We start from the raw sequence: 18347 nt of genomic DNA, 5'->3' as shown, positions 1-18347 counted from the left end.
TAAAACTAAGGAATTCAAAGCATGAACTGTATTATCCTCACTCCTTATCTATTAGCATACATTATCAGCATTGATTGGATGACATCAGTAGACATTTCCTTAATGTTAATGCACCAAAAAAAAAAAAAGATTGTTCACAAGTCCCAAACCTCAAGTCCAAGTCAAGTCTCAAGTCTTTGAGGACAAGTCTCAAGTCAAGTCTCAAGTCACTCTGGGTGAGACTTAAGTGCGACTCAAGTCCAAGTCCAAGTCCCCATCTCTGGCATGTAGAGGTGTTGAGCTGAGAGAGGGAGAGAGAATGACTGAAGCTGCCACTATTTATGAATGAGCTCTATGATTAACAGATGAGGATCAGCTGAGTCCAGGCATAAGCAATGCCACTGGAATGGAGAGGAGGATCAGCTGAGCCAGGCATGAGTAGCAGAGTGGGATCAGCTTAGCAACCAGAGGCATGACAACTAAGTGGAGCAGAGAGAAAATAATGTTAGGATTGAGAAACGTACAATAAGGGGGAGCGCATCACACCTACAGAGAATTCAGAAATGACATGTTACATCATTGACTTCAGTCTAGAGACAATTAGCATCAAGTTCATCCATACGAAGCTTCGTAAGTTAAATCAGGAAGACATCTATGCTCTCATTCCTTCATATTTGAATCTTCTGTCAGACATGGAGTCAGAAGCTAAGTGGCTGATGATTCTAGAAATGGAGTAAAATGCCTTAAGTTCTACGTACAGTAGAAGGCATTTTCCTCCTCCAGCACTGCTTTCCTTAATGTTTATTTTATTTTTAGAGCACTTCTTGCAGAGGATTTTCATCAGGACACACTTGACCCAGGGATTGAAACTTATTCTGTTGTTAGACTCATTGTAGGCCAAAGTGACTCAAAATAAAAGTTAAATGTCTAAAATGTGAATGTGTTGAAAATTTGCTTTGGTTCTGAATCATGCTGTCTTGCAACCACAGTGCACCCCTTTGGCCACATGGTGGGAGTCTTGAGCTTTACTCAAAATGAAGATTATCACAACCCCTTTGTAAACTGTTGTACATGTCAATTAAATCAGAAGTTCACACATTTTATATTATACGGACAACGTATGCAATTGTGATGCTGAAATATATACATGCTGAAAATAATTCAAATATATGTCAGGGAGAAAGAAGGGGTAAATGACAGCTTTTTTGAGATGATATATGATCAGATATCTTCTTCAATGCTTGTCATTTCTTGTCATTCTTCTGGTGTAGCAGTTGGCGATGAGGCTGTCAGCTGGATTGATACTGCGGCTGAATGATCTGTCTCGGCTGGAGGCTGATTTCATCTCCAAGGTTCATTTGACCCTAGCTGTCCTGGGTCGATCACACACAACAATGGACTTGCCCCGAGCCAACCAGCTTTCTGAAACTCTTCTTCACCAGATGAAAACCCTCAAGCCAATCTCTCTACTAAAGGCAGTGAATCTGTCTGTCTGCCTGCATTTCCTTTGCACATCTCGAGAACCGTTTGTCCGATCCACTTCACACTTCGTGAGTGTGTTGCTGGGAACCTGAGGGAGTGCAGTGAAGTGTCAAATGCACATATTAATAAACTGACTAAGCACCACTGCGATGCAACAGTGGATGCACCAAACAGCCCCACAGGGATTGGAGAGGTGGAGGCATCACTCATTCATCTCTCTCTCTCGCTCAGTCACCGCTCTCTCTAAACATTTATCATGTTACTCTTTTGATATTACAATATGCAATCCAATGCTGTTGGACTTTAAAAGCAATGTCCATGGTTTGGCAGTTGAGTTATCAGGCTGACCTGGCAATTCACTGAACTCTCTCTATTCAGAGTTTGCTGCAGAACATATCGTTTTATTTGTGCAGTGAATGATAACATTAATTTAGCCATACACAGCTTTTGAATGGGCCGCTGATTAAAGTCTGTTGTTGATTATCCCTGCCTGTGGCCTTTTAATATGACAGATTCAATCTGAATACAACAGGTGAGGGAACAAGAAACCACATCATGGAAAGTAAACAGGTCTTTATTTCCTATGACCTCTTGGCATTTCCTCTATTTACAGCTGTGAAATCAAACGAGAGGACCAAATGGAAGAGACAATTTGCTTGTCTTAGTATTGGACTATATCAAAGTCCAAAACATCCACCAAGCCATCCTCATTGCAACTGCTAAAAACACACACACACACGCATTCTTTTTATTTTATTTTTTCCAACAAGGTGTTTAAAGCCTGACAGCTCTTTGAATATGTGAAGTGTGTCCATGACGTGGGCTGATGAGTGCTGCTGACTGTCCCTGGATCTGGATGACCTTTGCTGTCCCAGACCGTGCCTCCTCCCCGCCTGTCCCAGACCGTGCCTCCTCCCCGCCTGTCCCAGACCGTGCCTCCCCGCCTGTCCCAGACCGTGCCTCCTCCCCGCCTGTCCCAAGCCGCGGATATCGCTTATCTCTTGAAGTTGGACTTGACCGCTTGTCCCGGAAAGATTTAGGATTTGTGGCACGACACCAACAGCCGTCCACTGCACCCCCCCTTCAGCCTTCAGAGCTTGGTATCTTCCACGGGCCATCTGTGGGCAGTTATGGGTGCCAACTCTAGTCATCTGGACAGACATAAACTGTGTTGGCCACAGTTTACTTTAATATTACCTTTCCAGTGTTCACTGCTTCCAGCTTCATATTTCTTATATGAGAAAATGACATCACCCACCCTATGCCTCCCTCCCTGTGAAGTGTCCCCATTGAGATAGCCTCCCTACCTAGGTATAGCAATTAGAAAGCATCACATCTCTCTGAGTCTTTTCTGAGAGCTGCATTAGACGCTGGCACTAGTACAAGACAGCGGTTTGGCTAAAAGCAAAATATATACCAGCATAATATATAAAGTGTCCAGCCTGTGCTTATCACGCGAGCGGGGAGAGGCGAGGGACAGATAGACAGTGCTTCCTTGTTGCTCAGGAGCGACAAGTGAAGCCACAGATGAGGCTGTGTGGCCCTTATCAGTCCAGACTGTGTTCTGGCTAATGCATGCGGAGAGAGGCATGTTGCTGTGCGACAAAGGTGTGAGGGCAGATAAGCATGTGTGTGTGAAATGCTTCAAAGATGGGCTTAACTCTGATGAGGAGCTGTGGCTGCACGGGGACATTTGTGAAGAGGCAGGGGGAGAGAGGGCTTTAAGAAAAGGATGCTGACAACTGGTGCACTAAGCGGTGCTGTAGGGATGTCTTCATCTCCTGATGTCCAAAGTGCTGTGGGAAAACCCATGAAATTGATATAAGCTCTGCTAAAACAGACTGGAGAGACATATCCCATAGGAATAACAGCAGAGGGACACAAGTGAACATGTATTATTATTATTAGTAGTAGTAGTGGTGGTTATGTTGAGATTGTTGGTATTTGTTATGTGGATACCAGATAAGAAAATACAAATAAAAAATGTCTCCCACTTAAATGAATGACAATAGTAAGTGTCTGTAAGTCCAGGTAACAGTGATGAGTAATAGTGTCTGTAAGTCCAGGTAACAGTGATGAGTAATAGTGTCTGTAAGTCCAGGTAACAGTGATGAGCAATAGTGTCTGTAAGTCCAGGTAACAGTGATGAGCAATAGTGTCTGTAAGTCCAGGTAACAGTGATGAGCAATAGTGTCTGTAAGTCCAGGTAACAGTGATGAGTAATAGTGTCTGTAAGTCCAGGTAACAGTGATGAGCAATAGTGTCTGTAAGTCCAGGTAACAGTGATGAGTAATAGTGTCTGTAAGTCCAGGTAACAGAGATGAGCAATAGTGTCTGTAAGTCCAGGTAACAGTGATGAGCAATTGTGTCTGTAAGTCCAGGTAACAGTGATGAGCAATAGTGTCTGTAAGTCCAGGTAACAGTGATGAGCAATAGTGTCTGTAAGTCCAGGTAACAGTGATGAGCAATTGTGTCTGTAAGTCCAGGTAACAGTGATGAGCAATTGTGTCTGTAAGTCCAGGTAACAGTGATGAGCAATAGTCTCTGTAAGTCCAGGTAACAGTGATGAGTAATAGTGTCTGTAAGTCCAGGTAACAGTGATGAGCAATAGTGTCTGTAAGTCCAGGTAACAGGGATGAGTAATAGTGTCTGTAAGTCCAGGTAACAGTGATGAGCAATAGTGTCTGTAAGTCCAGGTAACAGTGATGAGTAATAGTATTTAGTGTCTGTAAGTCCAGGTAACAGTGATGAGTAATAGTGTCTGTAAGTCCAGGTAACAGTGATGAGTAATAGTGTCTGTAAGTCCAGGTAACAGTGATGAGCAATTGTGTCTGTAAGTCCAGGTAACAGTGATGAGCAATAGTGTCTGTAAGTCCAGGTAACAGTGATGAGCAATTGTGTCTGTAAGTCCAGGTAACAGTGATGAGCAATAGTGTCTGTAAGTCCAGGTAACAGTGATGAGCAATTGTGTCTGTAAGTCCAGGTAACAGTGATGAGTAATAGTGTCTGTAAGTCCAGGTAACAGTGATGAGCAATAGTGTCTGTAAGTCCAGGTAACAGTGATGAGCAATAGTGTCTGTAAGTCCAGGTAACAGTGATGAGCAATTGTGTCTGTAAGTCCAGGTAACAGTGATGAGTAATAGTGTCTGTAAGTCCAGGTAACAGTGATGAGCAATAGTGTCTGTAAGTCCAGGTAACAGTGATGAGCAATAGTGTCTGTAAGTCCAGGTAACAGTGATGAGTAATAGTGTCTGTAAGTCCAGGTAACAGTGATGAGCAATAGTGTCTGTAAGTCCAGGTAACAGTGATGAGCAATAGTGTCTGTAAGTCCAGGTAACAGTGATGAGTAATAGTGTCTGTAAGTCCAGGTAACAGTGATGAGCAATAGTGTCTGTAAGTCCAGGTAACAGAGTAATAGCACAAAGTCAATGTAGAACATGAAGTAAGATGGTCCTTAATGAGCATAATGGGATTTCTGGTGTGATTATTATTATTTATTTATTTTCATTTCAGGTAGACAGGACAGCAGACTATTGATTCCTGGATTCAGCTATTGAACAACTGCTTTTAGAGCCGAGGTAGCTGGCCAAAATGCCTCGATAATCAGCTCTGGCGGCAGACTGACGACAACCTCTAAACCTGCCATACATCTGTGATAAGAAGAATTCATTTCTGTGAAGGTTCATCCAAAAGGATTTTCCATTCTATAATGGGCCTGAAGACACGGATTCTTGAAGAGCAGGAGTTAAAGGGATAGTTCACATTTTTCAAAGCCTAGCCCTATGTGCTACTTACCCATGATGATGTTGACCCATGGTGTTCCTCATAGTAGCTCGGGAAAGTTGGGGGGAAACAAAGGTCATTGGGGTCATGCTCCTGTATTATAAGCTGACTGAGGCTCACTAAAATCTCATCCACAGTCACACAAAGTACATTTCAGTGAGCTTCAGTCAGCTTATACATACAGGAAGGAGCGTGACCCCATTGACCTTGCATTTGTTTTTGCCCAACTTTCCAGAGCTACTATGAGGAACAGCATGGCTTGTGCTGAGAAAGAACTCGACCAATCAACATCATCATTGGTTAGTAGCAAATAGGGCAGCGAAAATGTGAACTTTCCCTTCAAGGATAGAAAATATTCTGTTCGCTTTCAGATTTCACCCTATAAGTCCTAATACGACTATTTTGTTTCCAGGTTTTTTTTTCTACTTTTGTTTGCTAGTCTCTTTGTATCAAGAACAAATTAAATCAATCTCACTGTAAAATAAAATCAACACACTGCAATAAACAAAGCCTCAGGATCTGGCTCTGAATGAAATCTAAGAACAGCTTTTGAAACCCCTGTAGGCTAGATGAGTAATTGTTGTATGAATAGTTTCCACGTGTAAACTGTTGAAGTATCAAAGGGCACAGCAGGTCATACGTTTAGTCCAGGCAGAATTGTCATGTGGTGTAGTTGACCTAGACAGTGTCCCTGGAAGAATGCACATTCAACATTACATTCATACATATCTACATTAAATGTACCGCCTGCATAGAAAAGGTTCCCTGTATAAACTTCAAAAATCTGCCAGTGTCTGTAATCTAAATGGCCTAAAATGGTAAATGGCCTGCATTTATATAGCGTTTTTATCCAAAGCGCTTTACAATCAGTAGGTAGTCTACATTCACCCATTCATACACCGATGGCGGCAGGCTGCCATCGGGAGCAAGGAGGGTTAGGTGTCTTGCCCAAGGACACAACGACAGCAGCTGGGAGGGAGCGGGGATCGAACTGCCAACCCTTGCGTCATTGGCCGACCCGCTCTACCTCCTGAGCTAAAGCCGCCCCAATCTACCAAATGAACTGTGTAGTTCTGATTTAAGATGCTTCACAAAATACATAGCAGAAAGGTTTTCCACTATTATAAGATATTCCCTATTTCCCACCAGCTAGAAATGTCAAAATACAATTTCCATATTCCTCATTCACATCCTCCCATTGTGGGTTTTGAGCGGTGAGGTGAAAATGTTATCTTACATTTATCTTTTTCATGAGGGGAACCCATTCTACACATAGAATGAAATAATGAAATATAAATATGAATAGTTGAGGTGAAATTCATATTCTAAAACATCAAGGATAGACAGGGAAAGGATGCTGAGAAGTAGAAGATTGCTTTTTTAGATACCAGTTGAAAAGAGTCTTCTTTTGCAGAAGGATAGGAGACCAAACTGAAGATATTGTTTGGATGCGGCTGTTGTCCATGCACAGCACAGGGCCTGGTGACAGGTCTTTCATCAAAGCAGCGATAAGAATCTGAAAATGCCTCGCAGTCGCATGAACCGTCAAGTGCATCATGCACCTTATTAATGTAGCACCCGGCGCTAATGTCGTTTTGTCTTTCCACTCTCTTTCACTTTCTTATCCATTTTCTTTCAGCCCATTCATCATTGTTTTCCTCCAGAAATGTGCTTTTCACTTCAATTCCGTGTGTAAAAGACCCATTCATTTTCCTCACTGTCAGATGTGACAGTGCGGAGTACAACTTTGTCAAATTTGGTTAAAAAAAACAGCTAGCTCTTAATTTTAGATAAGAGACTTATTTTTAGAAGAGGGGGCAACCTAATATTCCTTTCAATAAACAGAGCGCTGACCTGTGCCACACACTCCAGCAGAGTATTAAGAAACATAATGAAATATTTGCAGAGGTTCAGATTCAACCTGCAGCCTCTTAGAAAGTTGTTAGCATATTCACATGGAGGTGGATGACTAATAAAAGCAGCTTGCTTCTGGTGGTCTGAGCTGTGGATGCTGGGAGTGAGTGAGTGAGCTAGCGTGGGTGAAGTTTCCTATCTACTGAGGGAGAGAAAACACATCAGCCCACTTCAACACCCCATACAGCTCCGCCCCCGTCTCCCCCACTGAGCCATTTCATGCATTAGAGACTTGATGTGCTCAGAGAGAAGCTGCAAAGAGAAACAGACAAATATAGGTAGGAGGTCAGGCGGTGCAAGTCTTGCTGTAAGACTTGCTCACCTCGCCACCTGCTCTATTTAGGCCAGTGATTCTCAACCTTTTTCATATCATGGACCCCCCTAATGTAGTCCACATTAAGGCCATGGTCCATGGCCCGAATGTGGACTACATTAGGGCCATGGTCCATGGCCCTTATTAAATGGGGGTCCATGGCCCATTGACCCCATTTGAGATTTTGTCTCTCTGACCCTAATCTAAGAATATTTTTTAATGTTAGATAAGATTTTGCCCAGAATTTCATGACTATCTGTAGTGTAGCTACAGATAACAGTGAAACTATGATCAGAACAGACTTCTACATACTCTAAATGCATTGCATCATCTAATTGTGATACATTAAATAGCCGAATAGTGAAGTTCAACAATTGCTCAATTTGCTGGTGATCCCCTGGAACCTTCTCCAGGACGGTCAGGACCCTTGGTGGTCCCCGGACGACACATTGAGAACCGCTTATTTAGACTGCTGCAGTGACTTGACTAGGTGGTTTTTCCACAGTCTAATAGTCTTTCCTATTTATGCAATGCCCTGAGTTCAATGTGTGGCCATTGGAATCTGCGTACAGCTCAAACCCAAGCTTACACGGTGTGAAAATGGTTTCTAAGCCATTCTAGCTTTTGGAGGCAAATGTGCAGAATAGAATGGAACAGGTGGGGGAAGAAGAACGGAATGAGCATGATGGTCCTTCCAAGTCGTGGAGGAAAGTGCTCTCATTATGTCCTGGCATCCTGACATCCCACAGCAGACATTGTTCCTGAGGCTTTGGGCGCCCTGGCAGCTAAAGTCACCTCGAGGCGAGACAGTGAGTGATGCCAAAAGACGGAGAGAGGAGATGAAGTGGTGCCAGTTACAGCCCAGGCCTGCGTCTGAAATAGCAAATAGTCAATATAACTCACAGCGGCCAACAATGCTTGGTGACACTCCACTATAAGCGTGCGATCAATGCCTCTCTCTGAGTCTCTCTTCTCAAACGCACCATGAATAACAGGAAGTGAGACATAGGATAGGATGGTTCATTACTCATGCCAAATGTATTTATTGATGAATTTACAGTACACAATAAACACAAATTACCCTCCTGACCACCGCTCAGCAGCACCTTTGTGAAACTCTGACAACTGCCTTTGTACTGTTCCCATTAACGGCCCACTGTTCCCCCTTTCTTCTGTCTGTTACTGGTTCAATTTCCATGATATTTCTTGAATAAACAAGGGCCAACTTGTTTGCATGACATTTGTGTGGACACTACACTATCTGTCGTAGTATTGACAGAGAATACATACTGTATAGAGGTGGCATGAAAACAACAGAGGATGCTGTAAGTGGTAAAAGGTAGGTAGTTGTTATTACTGGTATGAGATCAGTTTGTGCCCTAACATGTAAGTACAGCACAGTCTTTAGGGAGGAGGAGGTGTAGTCTCTCTTTTTCATTCTTCTAGTTATGATGGAATAGGCTACCTTGAGGGGAGCGTTGCATCCCTGGAATAAAGATTGGATCCAGAGCAATGCAGCCCAAGTAATACTCCATCAGTCTTGTTGTTTTCACCTTCTTTCTTTCTGTGTTTGGTGTTTTTCTCTCCACACCGCTGCTCCTTCTCCCAGACTTCCAGGCAGCAGCACAGGCAAAAGACCTTCAGGATGGCTTAGCAAAGGGATCTATCCAAATTCTACTCTTCTCTCCCTCCCCACTCTCTCCCTTTCTCACACGCATCTCTCTCTCTCTCTCCCCCCCCCCCCTCCCTCCCCACAACAAACTGGTCCCAGTGCTATACATGTCCAGGCTTGGACAGGTAGGCTATGAGGGCCACAACCACCCCCACGTACATCCCCGTTCCGATGGTGATGGAAAGAGCAGCCAGGAAAAGGGCTCTTCTGGAGCTCATGGCGGCTCTGGAGAAGTCTCCCTTAGCGACGGCCTTGCCGGTCTGACAAAACAAAAGCACAGCAGAGTGAAATGAGCCAGTGTTACTCATGAGCAGCAGCCAGAGCATATATGAGTAGGTGTTAAGCCACGGCGAAAAAGAGAGGAAATAAGAAATGCTCTCAGGGAGCCATTAGTTACCATGGCAATTAGGTCATTATCGCGTTGACAGTGACGAATGTGTTGTTTGGGTGTTTGGGTTCCCTTTGGAAAAAAATGTGGCTGTCCTTATGCTTCTGACACATTATACGGTAGTCTCTTTCAGTGTAATTGTCTCCACAATTATTTTCGAGGATGTTGCAAAACCACAAAGATATGCTTTGTTGTGTTCGAGGATACAGGGCCTGAGCATCTTTTTATTTTTTATTTTTTTGCTAAAGCCACTGATGCCAGGCAACCCTAAGGTCTTAATATAATGAGATATGAGGGCTCAACAACTTTAGTGGCCTCATGCAGGACTGTAATAATGTAAATGCAATGCACTGCTTAATATATCACCATTTAAAAGCATACACTATTCCACAGAAAGACCTTCCATTTGAACCACACTTAAAAGCATGTCAACCCCAGCTACAATAAAGACTAAAAATATATAAATAATGACAGAAAACAGTGCTTATATAGACCATCACACCACAATATGCTAAAATGTCAATGTTAATGGTTTCCCTGAAGAAACTGGGGGCCGAACCTGGTGAGAGTTTATGCAGTCAATTATCTGAAACAACTGCAGAAGGGTCACAGGTGTGCCAAATGGGCTGTGGTGGAGCTTGTGTGGTCACTGACCTAAACTTGAATGCTGTGTCCTCACAGTTAATACGAGGCTGGAGGTGTCAGGCCCTTTACCTTGTGAGAGTAGTAGAAGGCAACGATGCCTAAGGGCCAGAAGCAGCAGAGCATGGAGAAGATGGCCAGGCCCAGGTGGTCCCTAGGGGGCAGCACAATGAAGTTGTCCTCACTCTCGCTGTCGCTGGAGCTGTCGCTCTGGGAGAGGGTTGACGAAGAATAATTAAAGGTCAGAAAAGACATTGATGGTTTACTACATGACGAGCGCTTACGGCTACTAGGAGTAAATGTACAAAACATGTTTTGTATGTTGGAAATGCATTGTGTGAGACTTTGAGAGTCGGAAACCATACTACTGTGATTACATATCTTCGGCCATATTAGGACTGAGAGATAATTCTATATTATCATTTATCTTATCTTTCTTTCAGTGATGATTTTGCGATATCGTGACACCCTGTCTGAGTCTGACCCTATTCTGAAACCGCTATCTATCTATCTATCTATCTATCTATCTATCTATCTATCTATCTATCTATCTATCTATCTATCTATACTATAATTCCGGCAGCGTCTGTCTGTCTCTCTCTGTCTCTCTGTCCTTCGCGTATCTCGAGAACCGTTGGTCGGATCGACTTCAAACTTGGGAAGTGCGCTCAGGGGGACCTGACGGAGTGCAGTGCCCTGTTTTCGTGCAATTCGGACGCCACCTACTGGCAACACAAAAAGTGGTTTATCTTGAGAACCGTTCATCCGATCGAGTTCAAACTTGGGGAGTGTGCTTCTGGGAACCTGAAATAGTGCAGCGCTGAATTTCTTGCAATTTGACATAGCGCCACCCACTGGCAACACAAAAAGCGGTTTATCTCAAGAAACATTTGTCCGATTGACTTCAAACTTGGGGAGTGCGCTGCTTGGACCCTGATGGAGTGCGGTGCCGCATTTCATGCAATTTGGACTGTCTGTATGTCTGTCCTTCGCATATCTTGAGAACCGTTTGTTGGATCGACTTCAAACTTGCACTTAGGGGGACCTGACAGAGTGCAGTTTGTGTGCGGGGGGGGGGGGGGGGGGGGAGCGCCCACGCGGTGGTGCATGGGGGAACGGGCACTGCACTAGTACTGATAACTTGTTTTATTTAAAAACTGATAAAATGAGGCGTGGCAGGAATATACTTTTTTGTGTGACACCCCACCTAATATATATATATATATATCATAAAATCATAATCACTATTGAAAAATATCCTTATGATTATCATGATATTGAATCCAACCATACCGCTGAACCCGAACCCATATTCATAGAATCAGACGAAAGCTTTGTGATATTGAACCTGACACCTCAATAATAAAGGAGTACAGGAGACATGTGTAGTTGGTCTGCTGTGCTGTGGATATCTTCACAGTGCAGCGGTGCTGCTTGACAGCTTGCGGCCCTCAGGCCGGCCTATCTGCCCTTGTTCCTACCACCCAGGACAGGATGTGCTTAGCCAGCCAGAGAGGATTTGCTACCTCTGTCAACACCCATGAAGCGGCCTGACAGTCAGATAACGTGGGATTAACGGATTGTCCCATCATTGTGAGGTGACAGGGGGAAACAGCAAGAAGAGTAGAAGACAGTGTCATTTATATGCTGAATTGCTTCCGCAGCGTGAGAGACCTCCCCCCATCTCTCCTATCACTCCTCTCAATATGCCCGGCATCTTGAGAGGCAGCGCGCGACGCCTTCAACAGGCACGTGTGATCAGTCCCCGTATTGTGCCTTGATACTCCACTCCAGCACACAGGGGATGAGTGGGTTAATGAATTATAGTGTCCAATGCAAAGCAAAGATGGCAGCGTGGCTGGGTGACCTTTGAGAGGAGACAGCCTTACCTATATCTCTCCGTCGCTGCAGAGACAGAGCGGATGTTTGTCTAAATAAATAGCCCCATACGGAGCCGCATTCATTTGTTAGTCTGGGTGCCTGGAGTGATCATCCAAGCCAGGCAGTTGAAGGAAGGCACAAAATAGCAATCAATATGTAATATAGAAAGCAAATAGGCCTACAGCAGTTTAAACATCATTAAAGTAGTCAGGGGGGTGGGAACATGGGAAAGATATAACAATTCATAACCTGAAGACTAACTTTTCCAGTGTATTGCAGAGAATCCTTTGATCACTCTTTTGGCATAAGAGGACTCATCTGCATTTACCAAACCACGGGATCTGACTAAATTATCCCTTGTGCTATTTTGGGACAGCATCTGTGTAGAAACGTTGCTTAGATGTTAGAGGAAAGAGGTGACAACAGGTAGCTCTGCCAAGGAAAGATTTTGGATCTCCCTGTTATCTGCTTTATGACCACTGTCCACATGGACAGCCGGGTGTGATCCATCAAAACAGCAGCTGGTCAGAAACCACATAATCTCACATCACATGAATAACGGCAGGGCACAAACAGCAGTAATATCCTTTTATCTTTGTGGCAAGGCCTGATAACGATTCTGAGCGACTGGTGTATTCACTTTTACTGACACTCCGCCCGGCATCAAGCCTGGCCAGCCTGGCCGCCCGCAGACACACTCCTAGTCGCTTTTGCGGCCAGTAAAACTGATGGAATTCCACCGAGGCATAACGCCGTTAACTAGTGTCTACAACTCTCCCAGAAGCCTTGTTAAAATCAGCGGGGGACAGCGGGCTCGACACACACAGACCCCAGACCCTGTTAGAGTTAGCAGGGACTGGTGGCATCACACTGGCATCCTCCCCCCAGATCCAGATGAGTAGGAGCTCACTCCCTTCTCATTAGCCGTGATGTCCCTGCTTTCTGTCACGGACAAACTCCTGCTGACACAAACTGGCTGTGCTGTGGGACAAGTGGTATTTTGAAAGGGAAAACTTTCGAATCTGTATCCAGTAGTGAGGCTCCTCTCCCTCTCCCCCTCCCATGTTCAGTCTAGAATAGCACTAAAACCCATGTAAATATTTGATCTGCTGAGCTGTGGAGAGCTATTAGCACACACCTGGCACATATTCTACTCAAGCCTTTTTACCTCTTAATTAATATGCGCGCAGTGCGCGCACACACACGGGACGGAAAAGCCAAGAAATGCAGGTGCTGAGCAGAAACCCTCTCATATTCCAACTGTAAACCCCACTTTCATCTGAATAGTGTTCATTAGATTGATTTGCTGTGTGAATTGACGTGGAATAGCTTCAGCTGCCAGCTCACCTGCTCACCGGCCATGCATCAGAGGAGTCCCCGCTTAATACGCTCAAAGGACCACATTACTTATGGTATGAATGCCAGTCACTGCCATGTCTCTATCCATCTGCCAGGCCACCAAGTGACAGGAGCTGGCATGATCATCAGCCCAGTTAGGGAGCTATACTTCTTCCTCTGCCAACTCGGAGCACTGGGTATTTCAGCAGTGTCCCTGGGTGAAATTAGATTCTGAAAAGATTTCGCTCTCGTTTGCTGTCAGAGTTTTCTTCGGAGAGTAGTCCTAGTCCTATAACAATAGTCCTATAACAATAGTCCTATAACAATAGCCTGAGCAGATACAATCAAATGTGTCATTTCCCCCCGAATACAATTATAAAACAAAAAGAGTGCAATTAACCTGCACTGAATTTGAAAGACAAGAAGAAAATTGACCATTTAGAGAATGGAGGGGAAAATTGGCATGAATCATGCTGGCAGTCTATTAGAATGGTCAATTAAATAATCAGCAACACTACGCACCATGACTCACATTGTGCTGAAAGATGGCCATGATAATTATGAATACATGTTGAAATGCCTTTAACTTGAGATGGCCTTTATATTGTAATTATGCTGTCAATACTGCCAAATGGCACCCACTTCCAGTAGCTGCAGAGGCGAGGTATATGGGGAATAACTGAATGTTTTTCTGCACACATTAAATACAGCCACCTATCAGGCTAGATACCATTTAAATACACACTGTAGGCTGGTACGGCTCATCTACTTCCACCGCCCACCTCCTCAACTATCACCACATGTGCAAAAGGTAACAGGTTAATTTCTTGCTCTGTGTGCGTTGTCTGACCTCATACTCATGACCCTGCTCCTCCTCCACGTCGTAGGACACCGTCTGGATCTTCACGTCCTTCTCCTCTGGTACGTTATCCAGCTGGTTCTCTGTGGAAACTCCGTCCAGCACCGTGTCCTTACTCTCTGTGAAGGTTGTCTCAAAACTCTCGCTCTTGGAGTCCTTGCTGTGGAGACTAATGTTGTCCTTGTACAGGATAAAGTTGGGTCTGTAGAAGGCCTCCACTGCCAGGTGCAGGGAGGTGGCGTCCAGGAACTGCGGAGTCTTATTCTTGCCATTGGCTCCGGTGTAGAAGTAGCCAATCAGGCTATCCTGGTACGGGTGGCTGGGGTAGTCGCACTGGTAGCCCTGGTAGTCATTGTGGACATGTCTGCTGGTCTTGTCTAGAAGGGGGTTCTGGAGCTCGCTCAGGCTCTCCATGGTCAGAAGGGCAGGTTCAAATGTCTGGTGGATCAGAGAGGATAGAGTCCAGAGAGATATAGCAGTCTGGCAGCTGGAAGAACACGCCAAATACCGTTACAAAAACACGAATCAAAGAAATGTAGGAACAGTGAAGTAACAGGTTCAATTGAATTGGTGCATTTTGGGGAAACAAAATCTAGGCACCATATGGTCATTGTGTGAACCATCTGATCCATTGTGGATTTGAGTAATTACATTATATCTAATGGAGCAGGACATGGACTGAGTCTGGGGAACACTTCATGGCCATCAGCATTCCTCTCACAAGCTTTTACCTGCCTGAAATCCAAACCGCCATCTGCTGTTACACTGCTGGATCGTACACCCCTGGATTCATATAAATTTGCTATCTTCACCATATCAAGACAGCCTCAAAACCAGAGCAAGTCTGGCAGATGTTGCTGTATTTTGCAAGGCGTGCATACTGATTTTTGGAGTCGCCTACTCTATGAATCCGTTTCTGCGGCTCCAATTAAGTGTTTTCAAATGGGAAGGAAGCCTGGCTAGCACAGACCGTGAATCAACTTCAGTTTTATTACAGAATGCGACATTTGACTAAACATTCATTAAAAAAAAGAGCAACGCTATCAGGAGAGGCTGTCACTAAGGCAACAAGTCCTCCAATGAAGAGGCTGTGTGTTTTGAGCATGTCCAGAATCCTGCAAGCTGATATTTTCTCTGGCAGTCAAACAAGCAAATACATGTATGCAGACACCATCAGGAAGCCAAGAGGAGGGCCTTTAAATTAAATCTTTCATCCTATGCCTAACGATGAGAGAAGATCATATACCCACTGTTGCGGCTGCATTGTATTTTGGAATGAGTGGAAAGTTGCAAATCAAATCAGAATTTCATGCTTTTGTGTTGAACGCATCACGGGTGAGAAATACGCCACAGGGGAGAAATACACAAGACGATTCAGTGATTCTCCCCACACACACACACACACACACACACACACACACACACACACACACACACACACACACACACACACACACACACACACACACACACAATCATATTATCATTGTACGGTTTGGTTTATGAAGCTAGAGAGGTAGCTTAATTGTAGTATACTGAGCTGGAGACATTTGGCCTCTTTGACCCTCATAGAACAAAGGGTCATATAGACAGGCTAGATCAGTGCTGAAAAGCCTGCTAAATATGACCAATGCCTGAGCCAGCATCCACAGGCCAAACGAGCTATCTTCCTGTGCTTTCCTTTCTTTCTCCTGTCTCTATTCTCACATGCTGAGAGTGGCTGAGACCCTCTCTCTATATAACAGGGAATTCCATTACACAGTACATCATCATACAACAAAAACCCACCACACCCCCCCTACCCAGAAATAATTCATCTGACACACCAAGATATGCACTTATGGACATGTGACTGTGTGGATATAGTCTCCACACAATTATTAATGATTATGAACGCCCTCCACTAATGCTCTCTCCCTCTGTGTGTGTGTGTGTGTGTGTGTGTGTGTGTGTGTGTGTGTGTCTCTGTGTGTGTGTGTGTGTGTGTGTGTGTGTGTGTGTGTGTGTGTGTGTGTGTGTGTGTGTGTGTGTGTGTGTGTGTGTGTGTGTGTGTGTCTCTCTCTCTCTCTCTCTCTGTCTCTTGCACACGTTTTCATTTTTCATTTTCCCTAGACATACATCACATCACATCTTTTTCTTTTCTTTTTTCCTTTCTTTGTAACTTTACATAACATTATAACTCTTTTTTTAGCCTATGCTACTTCTAACGGTCAGCGATTCTTTATTATTATTTTTCACTTATTTTGTCACATCTAGCGTTATCTACATTTATCTGGAAGCATTTTGCCTCTAAACGCTGGTATAACAAGATTATGTAATGTAGGCTATAACTTGATTCTTGAATATAATAAATATAGGTTTTTAAGCTTACCTTACCTGTGGTACAAGATCCTCCCGCAGACTTCTTCAGCATCATTCCTCTGCGTTTGCAACTGAGTCGATGGAGAGGGACGGATCCACCTCTCCACTTCACATAGCCTAATCAGTTTTTGGGAAATTGCCAGTGCGGTACAGCCAGTATCGGCTCACAGCGAGTTGTTCCGCCGCGTGTGTAGGCTACTGTGTGAGATCATAGGACATACCTCTCTGTATTCTGCTTGGCATGACACTGCGGCGCGCTGAAGCGGAGTCCGACAGGTAGATTTTACGCACAATATCGCACTCACTCACTGAGCTCCAAACCAACTCCGGCAACGGCTGAAGCGAGACTATAGCCAGCCAAGTGATTGGCTGTGTGAGGCGCGCTCAACTCTATTACCGACCAGGCGGATATGATTATGTCCAAACTCTGCTACCTTCTGCTTGGGCGTCTTCCTCCATCCCAGATCGTATCCAAAGTGGCTGTCTGGGGTTTTACACGACCCCCCCCCCCCCACTGTGTGTTAATTTACCCTCGATGCGTAAGCAGCCAGTCTTTTGCAAAAGGCTGGTTGCTCCCTACAGACGAGATTGCCATGGGGAGGGGGGGGGGGGGGGGGGGGGGGCACCTGAACGGGGTGAACACCAAAAAAAAAGATTACCTGTAAAACTTAATTTTCAAAGTTGGCTCAGTGTCATCCTCTCCCAATGAAAGTTCCCAGTGGAGTAATATAATAACACATTATAGCTGACTTGAGCAACTTCAAAGATGCAGTGCATTTTTTATAGTGTTCTCCTCCTACTTCATGAATATGGTGATTCCTTTTGTTCACATAATTACAGAGCTTTGATTGTTTGTCTTCGAAAAGGAGGCAATCTCCCTAATTCCAGAAGGACAGACTGGGATCAGGTGCACCACACTGGGCATTGGCTCCAAATATAGCTCATGAATATAAGCCACTATTAAATTCATCGCACATTTATATTTGATTAATATTTGAGATAAATCCCATGCATTTATCATGAGCCTGCCAATTTGGTTGTGCTTTTAACCTTCTGGTAAGCTGCTTAAGATTGCATGTCTACAATTTACGATTGTAAATAGGTATTTTACATAACATTAATATAGATGTAGGCCTATTTTTCCATGCAGGCACAGTGAAAGGCTGACATAATAGAATTCACACAGCAGAATTAAGCCTAATTCATTTGATTCCATCACCAGATAATAATAATAATGTGGCTCAGACTAATGTAAGGACACACTGTGAAGCCTGTGTCCATCATAGGATTGTAATGGCATGCCAGTGGAAAACCTAAAAGGCTTATATATACAGCCATTGAACATTGGACACATGTCTTATTCAGAGAGAGCACTCTGTACCACCGTCTCATAAAAATGTCTGGAGTTAATAATGTGCGAGCCCCGGCTCTGTCACTTTCTCTGGGAGATGCATTAAGCTGCTGATGGAGACTTTATGGGGGAAACATGGGCCTGCATTTATAAGACCGCATGAGCTGCATCTCTCTCCCAGAGTCACCTTGTGTTCAAATGGACAAGGCAATGTGGCATAACAACACTCCCCTCTCTGTGATGGATACCACTCCCTCAGGAGGAGAGTATATTAGAAGAGGTGCTGAGGAGAGGAGCACAACTTGTAACAGTTTACCCTCTCTCTCTCTCTCTCTCTCTCTCTCTCTCTCTCTCTCTCTCTCTCTCTCTCTCTCTCACTCTCTC

At 44.3% G+C, this 18347-nt stretch overlaps 1 protein-coding gene across 1 annotated transcript; it reads right to left on the bottom strand.

Annotated features, from left to right (window-relative positions):
* Positions 1-9244: 9244 nt before the first annotated feature.
* Positions 9245-14665, bottom strand: LOC310772702 (synapse differentiation-inducing gene protein 1-like; the record flags this gene model as incomplete). Its single annotated transcript, XM_083632576.1, has 3 exons — positions 9245-9403; positions 10246-10383; positions 14243-14665. The coding sequence occupies 3 exons, from the start codon at positions 14663-14665 to the stop codon at positions 9245-9247; spliced, it is 720 nt and encodes a 239-aa protein (XP_083488702.1).
* Between the last annotated feature and the right edge of the window lie 3682 nt (positions 14666-18347).

The sequence above is a fragment of the Poromitra crassiceps genome (assembly GCF_964638095.1).
Source record: "Poromitra crassiceps genome assembly, chromosome: 3".
NCBI lineage: Eukaryota > Metazoa > Chordata > Actinopteri > Beryciformes > Melamphaidae > Poromitra > Poromitra crassiceps.
Note: the sequence above shows the minus strand (reverse complement) of the source record. Positions and strands in the feature narration are given on the sequence as shown.